General features: G+C 40.3%; 1 protein-coding gene across 6 annotated transcripts in view; it reads right to left on the bottom strand.

Moving 5' to 3' along the window:
• The window catches only part of FYN (FYN proto-oncogene, Src family tyrosine kinase), a 130,558-nt gene that overhangs the window by 25,301 nt on the left and 87,131 nt on the right, over positions 1-18,126 (bottom strand). For 4 of the 6 annotated variants that reach the window (XM_085217465.1, XM_085217462.1, XM_085217464.1 and 1 more), the window contains 6 exons: positions 14,609-14,866; positions 13,931-14,027; positions 10,448-10,546; positions 9,015-9,118; positions 4,315-4,464; positions 1,091-1,255 (listed from right to left, as the gene is read on the bottom strand). In XM_085217465.1, the coding sequence (XP_085073591.1) occupies positions 1,091-1,255; positions 4,315-4,464; positions 9,015-9,118; positions 10,448-10,546; positions 13,931-14,027; positions 14,609-14,855 (862 nt within the window). In that variant the 5' untranslated portion in view covers positions 14,856-14,866. Of the gene's footprint in view, positions 1-487; positions 644-1,090; positions 1,256-4,314; positions 4,465-9,014; positions 9,119-10,447; positions 10,547-13,930; positions 14,028-14,608; positions 14,867-18,126 lie in introns of all 6 variants that reach the window. The other 2 variants (XM_085217466.1, XM_085217467.1) reach the window with 2 other exon arrangements.

Here is an 18,126-nt window from a genome sequence, read left to right as displayed (position 1 = left end):
TGTGATGCAGACACAAATTTCAAAACAATTAATGAAGTGGATGCATGGGAAAGCTAGCTTGAAAGTATTAGCTCGCTGATACTTTGCTTTAAAATTGGAAGAGGGGATGGAAGCATTTGCAGGGTTTGACCCCATCAATGCTAGAACATACGAGGAAAGAAAAACATCGTGTGAGATTAATTTCTGGTTAGCCATTCTGCTTCACAAGTTTAGCATCACTTCTGTTTTAAAACCTGACACCTGTATAGCCAGTCAAATAAAATCAGTGCAAGTAATGAAATTTAAAGCCCTAAAGTCTCATATCAGTGTGTGTGTAAATGAAAGGAATTTCCACAAAGATTACTGCATTTAGGTCTGTTTGAGTGACATAAACCAATATTTCATGCTATTCTGATCTTTTAGCTTTAAGATTTCTACTTGAAATGTCTATTTCAGCCAAGAGGGCCTTAAAAGATCCATCCAAAGCAAAATATATTCTCTGCCTTACCACGCCACACTTCAGCGAAACAGCCCTGACCAAGCTTCTGTTCCAGAAATAATGAATCACGTGCAACTTCCCATGCATCTTTAGCCAATCCAACAGTTTGTGGGGTATTATTCGTAGCAATCACAGTTAAGTTAAAACACAAACCATCAGCTTTCTCTATAGGAGAGGAAATTAATAAAAAAAACACACTTATAATCCAAAATTATGCATGCATTGAGAAAGATGGAAGGTGACTTCTCTTTCAGTGCTGCATTAAAGTTCATTTGCAAACACTGATTTTTGGATACTGAAGGCAAAGACTTTCTTGTTAGCTTGCAGAAAAAGGCTCACTGATATAATTAGTAGGTTGCTATGTGGACCTTTATTTATTAGTAAGAGGCTGGTAATTTGTCAAAATTGAAGCCTTCCAAGGAAACACAAAATTTCAGTTTTCTTTTGCCATCAATTAAAGTGAGAGTTCAAGATTGAAGAATTTCAAAGCTAAAGACGCTATTCCAAAGGTATTTCTCCTAACAATTTGAGCTTTGTATGTCCTACACTTCACCTTCCATCTTGCAATCCCCACACAAAGAGCTATTTTAGAATAATTATTTTGCTCCATACCCATCCATACTTCCCCAAACTGCCCATTTCCCAGTCTCTTGATCAACTGTAGGGATTCTCGTGGAATTTCCCAGACATCTTTGGTTTTGACAGACAGATCAGTAAGCCTTGGCATTCCTTTATGACAGGGGACTACTAAGCGGCAGCAAAGACCTGCAGCTCTCTCTGATGGAGCCAGAAGTGAAGCCAACAGCAAAGAAGAGGAAAGAAAAAAAAGTGTGACATGAAACAAAAACAGTAAGCATAAAAACAATGCTACTCACAACAGCTGTTAGTTGCATACCACAAAGCATCCTGGAAGATTAGAAATTGAACACTGAAACATATTCATTTGAGACAGAACAGGAAATATTTTAGTTTCTGCTTCCACAGCCTGCCTTTGAAGGTGACCATCAATGGTTTCTCTTGCGGACTCAGGATTTCCCTTTTCCCACAGTGCTGCATTAAAATAGCTTTGTAAGTAACTAGTATAGTATAGAAAAGTGTCACTTTGTTAAAAAATCAGTAATTCACAAACTGACTTGCTCCTGAACTGAGGAAAAGAAACACAGAAAAGATTCATTTTTTTCTGAGAATCATATCAATGAAAATTTGGCATATTTTGTGCAGTATTTTTAATGTATCCTCTGAAAAAGTATTTCCTATATTCTGCTTTGTGAGAAGATATTATTCTAGGTATCCTCCGGAACTTTTTTCCTCTCATTCTTTATCAAGCAGACTTTTATTAGTGTATGTGACCAGCCCTCCATTGTTTGGAGCAGATTCATTATACTCATTTCTTGCAAAGCTTCATGGAAGACTGAACTGTGACAAAAGTAAAAAAACATTTTAGCCAGAGAAAAAACATTTTTATATATATGTATGTGTGTGTATATATATCTATATATATGTATATACATATGTAAGGCCATATTGTTGTGTATTATACTATGTGGCACAAAATAGACTATGATACAAAGCTGGCTATGTATCTTAAAACAGGTGCAGCAGAGCAGAACAATAGGGGTTACTGATACTGTATTTCACACCCAAATCTAATCCTTATTCTCGTGTACAGTATTTCTTTCTGGGCAGGTGAAAAGCTTGTTTCAGCATTGTAGGTTGGGCAATCACCAAAACACCAAGCACTATCTCCTCAGCTTGGATGTTGTGGGATAGTGCATAAGTCCCTACAGACACCCTGATATGTATCTTGACGTGTTTCCTGTATCCAGATGGCAACGACCACATAACAGGGAAGATGAACTGATCAACTGGTATGTCTTATTCCAAGACAGTTCCAATAGAATATTAAGGTAGAGATTACTCAAAAATACAGACAGTATCTGGAAAGCTTTCTTATGAGTTTGGATAGGTGCAGAAAGGAATTAGAGGTTTTCAAGACCTCCTTTTTCTTTAATTGAAAAAAAAAAACCAACAAACCAACAACGAACTTGGCATGTTGGCCAACCTGTAAGCCCGGACTGCATGCACAAGAACAATACTTATTTTTGAAAGGCTTACAGTTTGGGAATGCTCCAAGTACAAGTGTGCTGTTACTAGAGTTCTGTGAGGGCTGTGTCTGTGCAAAGCTTTTGGTACTTCCAGCTCCTAACAAAGAACAGCCTGCACAAGGCCAGGCTGCACTCTGTCCACTCGGATAGTCTGGCTAGACGGCAGGGGTCCTCCAGTGGTGATAGGATGAAGGCTGAAGGGGAGAGTGCAGAGTATACCTGTCCTACTGTGGAGGCATTGATGTATAGCTTCAGCAGTCGTTCCTTAGGAACCACGATTATCTTTACAGAGTCATTTGGGCAATGTTGAATACTCCCTCGAAGTAAATCTAGGCACTCACAAGTCTACCTTGCTGAATCCAGAGTGCTGAGCAGGCAGTTAGAGGCAGTGTTTATGTTTCAAGTGAGCTGGGGCTGCGCATGGGTTACATGGGGGCAGCAAGTGAAACCTCTGCGAGGTGTATCTGTACTATGCCCTTGTGAGCTACCCTGCATGGATCACACTGATCATTATCTGTGCTGCACAGAAATGACAGCTTCCAGATCTCTGCAGCCTGTGCATCTGTGTGTGGGAAATACATAATCCAAATAATTTGAACACAGACAACTAAAAGTTGACATATACTAGAGTTTGTATGGGGTGGTTGAAAAGTGTCAGTTTTAATTTGAATTTCTATATATTATTAAGCTTAGTTGAATGTAGAGTCACCAGAAACAACTAGAAATTCTCCCAGGCAGCATACACCCATCAGAAACTGGGTGGAGAAGACAGCCAGATGTGTAGTATGAATAGCATAAGAATACAGCAGACAGAAAACAAAGAATACAGAAAAAAAAAATCCCACAAAGAAGTTGATTTCCCAAGTAAAATTTATGAGAAGCTTTTGAGCAGTGAGCATTTGGGGTCACCTTTTATTATTATGAAAAGCTAAAGTAAGGAAATATAAAAATAATAATTTTAAATAAAAACTTCTGCTTCAAAAATGACCAAGCTGAGAAACATGACAATCTTCTATGTAAGAATCAGTGGGCTTATAAAGAAGTTTGGGGATTTTTAACTTGTAGCTATTGTATACCAATTCCCAATGACAGCAGGATGCACATTTGGATTGAATAGTTTATACGACATTTTAGTCAAAGGAACTGGAAAAAAAAAGAAAAAAGGAAGAGACTGGTGGGTGGACACAAACAGTATGAATAAAGAGACACCCAACATGCCATATTTATTTTTAAAAGTAGACCAATAAAGATTTAAATGGTAACACTCTGCACATTGAACAGAAATTCAATGGGAAAATTTCAGTCAGGTAGTACACACAAAACTTTCAGTCATTACATTAAATGACTGAATTCCACAATGCAATTTCCCATTTATTTATTAGGAGTACTGCTTTGCAAAAAGGTCCATATAGCCCTTGCCTGTGCACAGGGAATTCATGTTTTGAGATATGCAAGTCAAATTCAGTAATTCTGTTTGCTTAGAAAAAGGAGAATGGCCAAAACCTTTACCTCAGCAGAGTGCTAGCTTTTAAAAGTTCAGCCATTGTAGGCTGTGAACAGTGCTCAAAACCATTTATAACTGTAATGGGAAAGGGATAATGGAAGATACATTACAACAAGCAGAAGACATAGCTCAAACGACTCTTCAGGGCATCTCACCCATCCCTCAGCTCAGCAGCAAACACTTGTTTTAAAGTAATTAAGAGTGCTATGTGTTATCTGGAAAGTTACCTGAATAATGCTGAACCAGCTGTTGAAGAGTTTCAAATTGTGCCCGAGTTGTGATATAATATCCACCATTGTCAAGTTTACGAATCTTATAATGTTTGACATGATCTCCTTTCATATCGTCCCAGTCACGAATAGACAGGGAATAGGCACCTGTTGCAAGGAAAGGAGAAAAAAATTAAGTAGCTTTTGGACACAAATTTTGGATTGCTGATCATCTTTTATAAAAGGAAACAGAAATTGCTTCAAAAATGCCTCTTGTACTCTGAAAAAGAACAAGTGACTCTAACACAATAAAGGTGGCATCATAGAAATTCCAGTCTTCACACTGTGTCCCTTTTGTGCTCTTCTAGAAAGAATACAAGACTTCCATGCAAATGAAAACTCATATTTTAACATTTAGGGCTTCAGGTTGTTATATTGACTTTTCCCATTTAAGTGCCAGGTTACACTGCAAATACCGTCCTTTAGGTAAATGCCAGTAGGTGGTAAATGTCAAGATTTTCATAGGAAGCACTGACAGTGACTTTATGTACAGGAACTGTTGTTACCCAGATGGATCTCAAACACTGAACAGCAATACTTTGCACATTACAGTCTTAAGAAGGTTGTACTACGCTAGCACTGTGCACTAAAAGATCTTCAAGAATTGCACGTTTCATTTCCCAAATCCATGCTGGAGCTTTAGAGCTTACTGGTGGGATTCGGATGCCCAAAGACAGGGGTTAAGTGCCATGTGAAATGCCCCAGAACATTGCACTTGGTAGCAGTTTTTTCCACATTTGTCCATTCCATGCAGACACCCTGCAGGCATTTCAAATGGCTCTAAGTGCTCATAGTCAGGTAAAGAAACGTCAGTTTAGGGGCTGGATTTGCTTTCAGGTGTAGCAGGAGCTGTTTGCAGGTGTGCTATGGGCTTGATTTACATACTCCTAGCAAAGGTTCTATTCAGGCAGCTGAATCCCAGCCCAGTTTCCATGACTGCTACAGCTCTGTAAATACTGAGGCAGGTTTGAACAATAAGTGCCTGCAGTTATGGGCAACTGAACTGAACCCCAGCTCTCACTTACTGTAAGGGGAGCTGGGCCAGCAGCATAGATATCTGCACATTCCAGTGTCTTAATGCGAAGCACTGTCCTACTCTAGGTAACAGTGACACCCACATGTTGTTTCTTAACAGTTCCAAAGGCGAAGCCTCACTTTACAGCATAATACAATTTTCAGAGCAAAACCCAAGCCATTTCAAATGTAGTGAAGAAGTAACATCTCTACTCAGCATTCAGATGGATACTGTGTTTACTCAAAGGTAAATCAGAGATTAGAATAAAAATACATAGATAGATGGCAGCTGCAGAGGTCTCAGGAAAGTCCTTCTGAAGTTTGGGCTGCTTGCACTAGTAATCATTTCAGCTAAGGGCAGGGAAGAAAAATCACTAGCAGACAATTCTGGATAGCCTGGAAGGTGGAATGATTTCCTACAGCTCTGATGGCATGACTGCTGCTTATCCAAATCACAGTACTTCTCAGTGCATATGACAGATTCACATCCTGTAGAATCATCTCCAGATATAGTTTTTAAAAGTTCCTATAATTACATGGTTGAGATTCCTGATAAAAAATATCTTCCTTGGATGTCTCCCCAGGAGGAAGTTTTATGGGATTCTAAAATCATTCTCACCACGTTAAACTGCAAGAAGTCACACCGGTAAATGGCTCACCAGTGAATGCAGCAGCAGTAGGGAACAAAACTCCACTCTGACTCCAAGGACGTCTCAAATTCTCTACTGTTTATCCTCTAAACAGGAGGAAAGAGTCAGCACTTACAGAAATGATTCTGTTCTATGTGAATGGGAAACCTTGGGAGAAGTAGCAGGGATCTTATTTTTAAATGTAGAAAAATACCTTCTGTTTAGGTTGTTTTTCTGAGGAGATTCTCCCACTGAGTAATTACATTACTCCAAGCTAGGAGTTCAAAGCTTTTGGGGATCTGCAAGCTAATTTTGTGCATGCCTTCTACCAACACTGCTACTTACGCACTGTCAGCCTACTGTCAAAATCTTACAGGCAGTGTTCTCCACCTCTGCATTTGTGAGTTTTCATCCACAAATACAGCAGCAGCTGTATTTTCTTAGTCACACTCTCTGTCTATCTGGTCGCTATTTTAGATTCTTTAGGAAAAAGTAAACAATCTTTGGCTCCAGGTCTGCAACTAGATCTGCGTGGGTGGCCCTTTGTGGACCTCCGCTGACCTCAGATCAAATTGCATGACTGGTAACTTAATTCAAATTTGGACAAAAACAAGAACCAAGGTAGAGTTTATTATTCACTTATTTAGACTATTGGTTATTTAGACTATTATTATCCGCTGATAGATTAAAGTATAAAAGATATGCATAGTAAAAATATGGCTAGAAATACATTACAATATATCACACTAATGAACTTTAAAAAAAGTGAACCTAAAGCCAGACAGCATTTGAGGGTGGAGATTGAAACCAGGTGAAGGATTATACAGACAAGAGCTGATGAATTATCTGGGTAGTGAGGCACTGAGGGAGACAGAAAGTCAACTCTGATTTATTTTGGAAGTAAGGAGAGAAGGCGATCATGATGAAGGGAGGTTAAATTTATGCTGAAGTCAACCACGATGATACTTTTAACATGATTCTGATTAATTTTATTTTGTTATAATTTAAAGCAGAAGGGACAATTCTAGGTCACCAAACAATTCCTGCCTGAAGCCCACAATGACTAGCTGGGGCATCGAGAACACTCACTGGAGAACGTGCCATGCACTCCTCCCAGCTGATTTTTTTTCTCCTGTGAACAGCAGGCTTTCTTTTTTCTCTTTTAAAAACATATGCACCACAAAGATGAGAAGGGAAACAGGCATGACAATAAATATCCATGCTGTGTTTCTTCCAGTGGCTGAAGATATAGAAAGCTTTAAGCTTTAATGCAGAGAAATTCAGGTATAAGCTGATATTCTGCTATAAGCCCAGCCATGATGGATGGATTATTCCATTTCCTCAGTGCTTTTGTGCCTCAGTAAAAGCTCTAGGAAAAATCCTGACTTAGATACGTAAGCAGTTTCGCAAAACATATCCCCTATTACTGTAAAAAAAGACAAAACAGACTAAACTATAACATGGTATAGAGAAGCAATGTTGTGTCTGTTTTTAGGATCCATGCCTGTATTAGAGAAGTCTTCAACTCAGCACGGAGTGGAATGAAGCCCTGCTCCTCACATACACAACAACTGCTGTTGAAAACAGACAGGTGGAGGCTATTTGCAGAAAAAGAGCAAGTTAGATCATGTCTTAGTTCTAGTGCCTCACTGCTGCATAAGGAATGGTGAAGCTGTGGAGTGGCAGGATGGGACGTCAGCCGCCTGAAACAACAGTCTGTCAATGCCAGTTTTGTATCATTAACAGTCCTCAGCATTAGGTAGTGAAGGAGTTCAGTGACTGCAGGAGGCAAAATGCTAAAACTGACACCTTTAGGTGACAGAATGCAGCACCTGAAACTAAGTCAGACAGAGAGGAGGGGGAAGTGGTGCTTCCTTAAGTCCTTTTCCAGCTGTGACTCCAATTGCCTTGCATACTAACACTAGCTGATGAAGTGTGCTCAGATCAAAGCACTGACAACTCAGTGCTTTAATTACATGAGCTATTGTTAGACTTCAGAACTTAATTCTAGTGACTTATGCTTTCCACAGCTGCTGGTTAATTGAGAATTGGCCAAGTTTTTTTTTTTTTTTTTCAGTTAGTTGCATGTTTTCTCCTCAATGGTTGTATGAGTTAGAGAGATCTTTCCATACATTGGAAATTTTGAAGAAGATGTTGACAGGCCTCACAAACAAAATGTAAAAGGAATGATAACACCCACCAAGAAAACAGGAACACATCCAATATTTTTAGAGGAGAGGAGGAGAGCTCATCCTTCCACTTGAATTCATCAGAACGTACACAGTTCAATACTTTCTGAATGTATTAATTAGAAATACTTTCAGGTTTTCCTGCTGTTAATCTATGAATTTAAAACTGCTGCATCTTCTTCTTTTTTTCTTCTTTTCCTCCCCCCCCCTACCCCCCCCGGGGGTTCAGCAATTTAGAGGGGGAATAATGACAACAAATCCTGATCTTCCCAAAATAATAACCAGTACCTTCCTTCCTCACACACTGTGCCTTACATCTTGTCGCCAAGAAGATCCAGACATTCTGCTTGTTTTGAAGGAAGCAGCAGTTTTCCCCAGACTACACTGCTGAATCCCATCGTCTATTCCTAGTCTGTCTGTTCTCTGACTCTGTCTGGACCTGAATCTGGACACCAGGAGCCCTTCTTCCTGAAGCCCCACAGCACTGTTCTGAGGGACCTACGTCCACCCAACATCACTGTGGAGGTGGCCAGAGAGGCAGCACGACATTCAGAGTGTGGCAGCAGAGCACCTGCCTGAGCATGACTTAAACTGCAGGTGCCATGGGTTTAACTTGGCATGAGATGTTCTTGGGTTGCTCTCTGCTTCAAGCACTCACTCTATAACTTGGGAATTTTCCAGACATCTAATTCCCTAGCACACATACTTGCAACATGACATTTTCTCTACCTTTTAGCACCGGACACAGTATTTTACAAACTTAGCATGATTTTTTTTCCCTCACATGTCATCACATTCATAGTCAGAAAACCTTTGGCCAGCCTACCTTTGGTAGTTTCACTTTCCCGGATCAGGAAGGTACCTCTTGGGTTTCCAAATGACAACAGCTGCCTCTCAGCATCTTTTCGGCCAAGTTTGCCAAAGTACCACCTTAGGGAAATAGTTGGAAATAGTAAGAAAAATGCTATATAGGATTACTAGGTAGTGTCATAGAGCTCAGACACGGTAGATTATTTGTGGATACCATAGTTACTCAAGAGCATTCAACCACCATGGCTGTACTGTGTCGTTTTTCAGCCGCTGGTCGTACTTTTATTGTGGTGGGGCAGTAAAGAGACAGATCTGAGGAGTAGATGCTGCATATGTTGTACAGTAGCACATGCATGAAGCCTATAATGAGCGCATGCTGAGAATGCTTGTTCAGTGTCTTATGACAAAGGCCAGATTTGGATAAACAGTAAGACTTGGTGTGGGGAAGGAATGGGCAAGGAAGAGATCAGAAAAATGTACTGCTGATGAAGAACGGTATTTTTATAGATATTTCTATAAACTATATATTTAGCTTACAAAGTGACAGTTCAGCATTCAATATTTTTTGCACAGTGCAGCTATAAAACCTCAGCAGAAGGACCAGATGTAACCATTTTACTGTGGTTCTCTAAGACTTTCACAGTTTCAATACCTTTTTCTTCCTGCCACAATTAATTCATAGTTTTTCTGATGTTTTTTTTTTTTTTGTTTTTGCTTTGGTTTTGGTTTGGTTTTTTTTTTTTTTTTTGGTTGGTTGGTTGGTTGGAGTTTCACAAACAAGTAAGACAAAGCTATTCCAGATGATGATACTTGGTATCCTTACAACTAAGTTATCAGAAAAATGTCAGTGAGCTACAGACAAAGTAACCAAGGGTACAGAATGCAGTAGCACAATAGTAGAGCCCATGGCCTTCTGCGGAACTGATTCAGATGACATATAGATGCCCACAAGCCACTGCCATATGCAGACACGTGAGATACTCCAACGTAACTTTGACACTGGAAATAATATGGATACACACATCACTCTATTTTTTTGCATAGAAATGTCTCATTATGCTGCCTACTGTATGCTTAGTAGGCTTTCAACCTCTTGGAAGGTATTTGTTGATAAAATGTTTAAGAGACAGTCTGCACACTAATTGACTCCAAACATTTTTGCAAATTCTTTCAGGAAAAGTGAGGGCATATTTCTCTTGAAATTAGTCGATACTTGAATAAAGGAAACAGACCAGCATTCCTTAAGGTTTTCTTCCTCTGTTTTGACATTGAAAAAACACTGAGCTTGTGCTTCTTTTGTTACTAATTACCTAATTATTTATCAGTGCAGTCAAGAACTGAAATAAAAATAATGTAAGGCATTTGAAAAATCACTGTAATCCATCAAAACAAGCTCAAATCCCCTCTAAAACAGCACTAATGGGTCTTTATGGTAAAAAGAAAACATACTCCTCTGCTTGGATGGAATCGACCGGAGCCACATAATTACTGGGAATGTAACCAGTTTCGCCTGTTGTCAGGGACCGAGCCTCCCACCAGTCTCCTTCCCTGCAGAAAGAAAGGTGAGGAAAAGTGAGAGAGAGACAAGAGTTGTATGGACAGTGATATGACTGCTAACAGAACTGGCAGGTAGTAGAACTCTTAGCAGCTCCTCTCTGTATCAGGGTATACTTTGGAGAGAACCGCTTGCATCTCAACCACAAAAATCTACATATTTCTTTGCACCTATTATTATTTCAGCAGTGATTAGTAACACAGCTTCTGAATGGAGCATAATGGCAGGTTTGGTTATGGTTGAATTTGGACTAGAATATTGAAAACTGTCTCCGTAGCAATTATTCTAATGCAGAGCCTTGAGAGAGCTTATAGGAAAACTGCCAAATGGAACTCTGTCACATTCACTGCTGATTCTAACATGGCATTCAAACTTCCACAAGCATAATCCATCTGAAACTCCAAGACATCAAAAAATGTCTATGAGCATGGAATTTTAGACTGTCTTTAAAGATTCACTTCATCTTTTTGGTTCCTTCTCTTGGTCACCTGGTGGAGATATCTTAATTAGCAAAGGACTTAGCTGCATTTTTGAATAGGTACAGCCCCAAATCCTTCTACGACACTTCAGTATTAAGGAGTCCATGCAGGACAATCTTATGGCACTACTCCATGGGGCTCAACATCAGTTTTTGTCAGATAACTGTGTCTACAGTCAGATACAGAACTGTCCTTCAGACACTGCACATTGTTGTAGAACTCCCAGCTTTAACAGATGTTAATTGCTTAGCATTTTATAGGACGCAATGATTTAGAATTTAGCACTTTGTATTTAGTTCTCAGCACTAGATTCACTAAAGTCTAACTCCTACTGCTAGAACAAACATTCTCTTTTCTATTTCTGGACTGCTTAGAAGCTAATTCTCAGTTTCTCTCTCTGTCACTCTGTCACATTCAGCCTCTTCAGTAAGCAAGCAGTCACAGAAATCACACTGACTGGGCTATTAGAAGTAGGCAGGAAAGGCTGTGTGAAGGTGAGCTCTTACTTTTCATTTTCAACTCCACTTTCTCTAACAGCTTGAAAGAATATGGAAAACAACTAGAAAACAGTTGTGATGGATCAAAAAATAATGTTTTCAATTCTACAGCTCAAAAAGTGAATAAGAACTAACTTTTCTAGATGCTGGCAGCTGTCACCATTTTAATACATATTATGTGCATTAGCATGTCAGGCAAATGGCCCTGTTTATGTTCCTAACTTTTCCAGCTGAAGTGCTAACACTACTACCATATGCTGCTGTAGTTGATTTCTGAGAGATTATGCCATATGATGGTTGACAAACAGTCCAGCTCCTTCACAGCAGTTAGAAACAGCCAGCAGAACTGTACCATCATCACTAGCTCTTTTCCTTACTGCACAGACAGTCCACTAGATGGAGGTATCTCATCGTATCTAGGGAGGGAAAAAGACGTGCCCTACATCAGAACAACAAGAACACCCCTCTCTGCTTTGGCAGGGAAACCTAAAATCTCTCAAAGCACTGCCAGAAAGGAGGAAGAATACTATCTTTTTTTCACAGCTCCTAATTTTAGACACCCACCTGACAAACCCAGGTTAGGAGAAGACTACTCAATGGAGCTAGTCAGAGTACGGCGTGCAAGAGTGGCAGTGGAGATGGTGATAGTGGGGTGTTTCTGGGCTCTAAAGTCAGTCTCTGCTCCAAACCACTCCAGAAAAGCACCAGAAAAGCAGGGATACCCTCTGTATGCCTCTGTTCAGGTCTTGCTGACCTGAACTTTTCACCCAAAGCACAAATCAAATTTCATTTGTTCAGAGTTATGAAAAACCCGACCCCTTTAAAAATTCCTGAAAAACTGGTTTAGTGCACTTTTGTGCTTCCTGGTTGCAAGCAGAAAGGGCACTCTAAAAAAATGGGCTGCTTTCATGTTGTTTCTGATAGAAGTGAAGAGATGAAGCATTCTCACAGAAAACTGTCCTCTAGAGATTCCCAGCCTTGCTGTCAGTACTCCATAGGCATGATTAGGTCCAGTGGTTATAAGCAGAGTAGGCTGAGCTGGGAGCTGAGCTTCTAAATCCCTACAGGAAAGTCAGTAGTGCTTGATTTTTTTTTTTTTTAATTTTTTTTTTTCTCTTAAGTAACCTTCCTCCAGGCAGTAACTACTTGCATCAAAATGCCTGCACTGCAACGACCTGCAATCTCTCTGTCCCACTGACTCCAAGTGTCATTGCATCACAAGTCCCTGTGAGCACCCCCTAGTTTCATCAACTGGTACGTGTAAAGAATTTATAATGCATGCATTATCTGCTCATTTCAAGTTATGGCACAGTTCACATAACATTGGGAAAGCAGCAGGCAACATGAAAAAAAAGGGATAATAGGTTAAAAAAGAATTTTTTTCCAAGGGGTAATTTAAAAGTAGAGAGGTTTTTAAACTGCTCCTCTCTCTACAAGTTGTAACTGAAGTTTCTGTGCTTTCATCTACATCAAAGCTCTTCAGCTCCTTGGCTTCATGAAATATTCCACAGAATTACCTGATTTAAAATTATTATTTTTTAACTTTAATTCACATTGAACCAACTCCAACCTTGGAGTTGTTCTATTAAAATGAACAGGAACTACACCAGGGATGAGCTTGCCTCACTGTCACACAGTATAAGAAATAAAAATGAGAAAAATATCAAAAAGCCTCTAAAAACTACATATTTGGGGGTTAACCCATTTCTGCCTATACATGGTAGCAATACTGAATGTAATACTTAGCCTTCAAATTTAAGTTCTGAGCCAAAAATTACAAGATGTTCTGATATAGGTCAATAGCACAGTAATTTTCAGATGTTATTTTTAAATTGCTTTGGGATTTTTTTTTTTCCTCTGGACAGTTAATAAAATTAATTTTAAGTTGACGATTTCCAGGATGAAAATGTGGCTTTCATGCAAAATGCAACTGTACAGTGATGCGTTTTCATTTCACTAACTAGCAAGCTCAGAATATATCACCTACTTTAAAAGAACTATGGCTTTTAAACCTATGTTGACATGCAAGTCTGTGCAATTTCTCCTTTGTGAATTGGTTTTTAGCTTGTTCCTGTGCAGAGACACTTGCATCAGCTTGTAGAAAGTGCTAGTACAATCTTGTAGAATTTCTATTACTTCTGGTAAAGCTCACAACTGGTACTCTCAGTTCTGAACATGTAACAAATGTTTATTTTTGAAGTAAAGCTGCATGCGGTTGAGTTTTTGTTTCTCTAAAATAAAGCACTTTAAAAGCAAAGGCAAGTAAATAAGCAGAATAAAATCTCTACATATCTTGAATGTCCAACATTGTATTTTACAAATAATGTAGGAAGATAAATATAATTGTCAACATTGTAAATTTCAAAATATTAAAAAGCTTATTTCCAAGCCTAAAACTTACGAGCTGTTAAGAATTTGAAATTTTTCTCCTTTGTGAAAACTTAAGTCATCTTCTGTTCTTGCTTCATAGTCATAAAGCGCCACAAAAAGAGTTACACCTGAAGAGGAAGATAAGTGAGTTACATTTCAACACCAAAAACAGAAGGGAAAGGAGCTTCAGGAGGCCAGGTGACTAAGCCGAATGTAGACCATTTCAATTGTTGAGGAGCAAAATAAACTGAAGCCTCTTGGTATCACCTCCTGCTAATCCTTGTGTTTTTATGCAGCCAGTGGGCATACCACCTCCTTCAGTTTGTAGAGGTAGCAGTCCTCTTGGTTTGGTGGCCACACACAATGCAAACATTTCAAATAGGCAAGGAGGTTTTGAAGGGAGTGTAGACATATCTACATGAAGAGTTTCTTATTAACCTCTTGAGGTGGCTTAGACCACACTTTCCATTCCCTGATAGAGGGATGAAGTAGTCAGTTGGACATGTATACATAATTTCTCATCCCCCAAGTGAAATACCATCTGCAGCTTGCAAGGGTAGCGATGAAGACCCAGCTCCATTCCAACTGCAATCTTTGCAGTAATTAATGAGGTAACTTTTTCCCAAAGCATGCCAAGACAGCTGTGACCCTGGCATGATAATGTGATTGATACTTAACAAGTGCAGCAAAACAAGACTTTGAAACTCACCCGTTCCTCCTCTTGTACGTAGTGTCCCTGTATGAGAGGAGGAATTGACTCCACCAAACACTGTCAGTCCTTGGCCTCCCGTGGCATGGAAGTTGTTGTAGTTTGGAATTGAAGTCACACCAAAGCTTGGATAGTGCTGTGGCGTGGGATCTGTGCCATAGCGGTAGCCTGAGCTTTGTGTTAAACTCCCATCCCTCTCGTCAGTCAGTTTTGTTGCCTCTTTGTCCTTACATTGCACACAGCCCATTATCTAAAATCCTATGGGAGGAAGGAGAAAGACAGGTATTAGCACACTTATGAGCACAGGTCTCCTTCAAACCTACTTATGATGAGGATCAAATTAAGTTCACTACTCAAAAGCTGATTTTTGAAAACAAACCCAAGAACCTGCTTGAAAATAAACAGCAACATACTGGGTAAGCTCACGACACATTCTTCCTTACCAGGGCCAGAGAAGGAGGCCCTATCTTTTCCTATAGCAGCCTCAGATCTCTGACCATCTGTTCCAGAAAACTGCCTGCATGGAGGCAGTTGGAGAAAGAAACCTCTCTTTCTTGCCCTTTGAGCCAGGACAGAACAACCAGAAGACAAAGCCACAGCCAAAAAGTATAGCTAGAGCTGTTCAGGTCTGCCTCCAGAGCAAGGCACTTAACTCACTGTTCACTTCTGATATTGCCAACCATGCAAGAGCTTCTTTCATGTAAAGGCAGTGTGGCCTTTTTTTCTTTGCTGGAGCTCTATGTGCCAGACAGAAAAGCAGAAACAATGAGCCGATAGTTATCACAGCACAGGAAAGGAGGAGTGAACTCATCAGATAACGCATTTAAAACAAAAGTAATGCTCTTTTATGCAATACTGAACTGAAGGATAAAACATCTTGATGCCAGATGCTGGGATAGCTGAAAATATAAATGAGCTAAAAAAGCTGAGAAAGTTTTGGAGGAAATAACATGGTATATGAATACAGCCTCAAAGCACAGGTCTTTGACACGGGGAAAATGAGAATGTACCCTTTGGAAAAATTTGCTCTATGTTTTTTAATTCTCATAATCTCATATTCAACATCCTCATGGGGCACTACCAGGGCCTGGGGTAATAATCTCTTGTAGTGTTAACTGCAGACAAGTTAAGAAACTACTTCTGTGTAGGTAGAGGGAAACAGAGGATGAACCACCACATTTAGACTCAGCCTTCAGAGGTCAGCTCTGTTACCTGGTGTTATTTTTCCTCTGTAAGCTCTGATGTTGAATTCATGTACTGATGCTACTGAACTCCTTGCTATTGATGCTAGCTGAATCTTGCCACAAGATAAAGGTTTCTGAAATTGAAGATGATGGATCTAGGGAATCAGATATCCATCTGTATGGACACTTAATGTGAACAGGTGCAGTGAATCTTACTGCTTGGCACAAACTGTGCTCTAGACATTAGCACTGCAAAGAAAAAGCAGTGACAACAGAAAAAAATCTTCAAAAAAATTGAATTCCTAGGCATAGTTTCTCCAGAATATATAAGTAGGCAAGCAGAAAATGCACAGCACAGAAAAAAAAAAGTATAGCAAAGCACATTTTTCTCCCCTTATTTCTTTTTACATTTCAGCCAATATCCGTCACTTAGAGTAAATAAAAAGCATATCCTTTTTCAAATATCCTCATTTTTCTGTAGCTGCCAGGCTGGCTATTTTGTATGCTTTACCCCAACATCAACACAGGAAATTAGTTTTGACAAACTCCTGGGATTCAGAAAAAGCATATTCCTCTGCTGCTAACACTTGAAAAATTATGCAGTAGCTCCCTGTTGTCTGTGACAGTTCAGAGACACCTTCAGAGATACCCTCTCCTTAAGTCTAACCTGCCTAATTAAAAACCCCTTCTGTTGAAGGGTATTTTCCACAGTTTGAAGATACTGTCAGTTATTCTGCAAGCCTCTTCAGAAAAACAATCTTCATTTTGATATATTTCCCTGAGCTATATTGCTTGCAGTTAGCACACATCTACTACCTTTCAATCCTAGCTCAATTTGAAGGTATCCTTTTCATCTTTCTCCATTTCTCTGAGACATATTGATCAGTCCTCAGTTGCCCTTACCAAATCTTTAGAGCTGGGGCTGGAGATACAGAGTTCTGTGCTGGGGCTTGAGGTTGTCCATCCCTAGGACTGGCAGTGACCCCAGGGGATCCCACAGAGACCACACCGGGTGAAAAGGTGTCCAAGTCATCTTTCGTAGTATCACAGAATAGTTTGAGTTGGAAAGCACCTTAAAGATCCTCTAGTTCCAAACCCCATGCTGTGGGCAGAGCTGCTAACCACCAGATCAAAGCACCATTCAACCTGGCCTTGAACGCCTCCAGGGATGGGCCATTCACAGCTTCTCCGGGCAGCCTGTGTCGATGCCTCACCATCCTCTGAGAGAAGAATTTTTTCCTTGTATCTAATCTAACTCTACCCTCTTACCTCATGTCCTAGCACTTGAGTGCCCTTGTAAAAAGTCTCTCTCCAGCTTTCCTGTCGGCCACAATGAGGTCTCCCTGGAGCCTTCTCAGAGCTGAACAAACCCAGCTCCCTCAGCCTTTCCTCATAAGCGAGGCGCTCCAGCCCTCTGAGCATCTTCGTAGCCCTCCTCTGAACTCACTCCAACAGCTCCATATCTTGTGCTGTGGGGCCCAGGCCTGGATGCAATACTGCCAATGCTCTCTCATGAGCAGAGCAGAGGGGGACAATCACTTCCCTGATCTGCTGGCCATACTTCCTTTGGTGCAGTCCAGGACACAGTTGGCCTTCTGGATCACACGTTGACAGCTCATGTTGAGCTTCTTACCAACCAACACTCCCAAGTCCTTCTTCTTAGAGCTGCCCTCAATCTGTTCTCTGTCCAGACTGTATTTGTGCTTGGAATTGTTCCAGTCCAGATGCAAGACATTGCATTTGGCCTTTTTGAACATCATGAGGTTTGCACAGGCCCACAGATCCAACTCTCAAGCATGTTCATGTTGCCCTGGATTGCATCCTTTCCCTCCCTCTAGACTACCGACTTTGCCACTCAGCTTGGTGCCGTCCATACTTTGTGTGAGCAGTGAATAACTCCATGCTGTTTTTGCCCACCTACATGTAAAGCTTTCCTGGATTCTTTTGGATCCCCAGAAACACAAGGGAGCCCAGCAGAATCACAAGGAGAGCAGTGGACCTGCAGGATGAGAGCTTGTTGCAATGCAGTCAGTACAAGGGTAGCCCAGTGCAGTGTGTCGAGTTGGAGGGATGAGTCAGGGACATGTTTCTTGGACCTGAGCACAAGAAGCAAGACTCAGGAGGCTGAACATAATGCTGCCGCACAAGGTGATGCTGTGAGGGAAATCCCCTGTCAAGAGTCTCAGATGGAGATGAGCGAGCTATTGAAGTACTCTGATTAAGAGGTGCAAGTGCTGGCACATATATATTCATTCACTACAAACCAGTGGAGTGTTAATGTAGGCTTTTTACTATTTAATGCAGAATCTCAGGAGCCTTTTTGTTGGATTGAAA

This window comes from Meleagris gallopavo, chromosome 2, assembly GCF_905368555.1.
Source record: "Meleagris gallopavo chromosome 2, MGAL_WU_HG_1.1, whole genome shotgun sequence".
NCBI classification, from domain to species: domain Eukaryota; kingdom Metazoa; phylum Chordata; class Aves; order Galliformes; family Phasianidae; genus Meleagris; species Meleagris gallopavo.
Note: the sequence above shows the minus strand (reverse complement) of the source record. Positions and strands in the feature narration are given on the sequence as shown.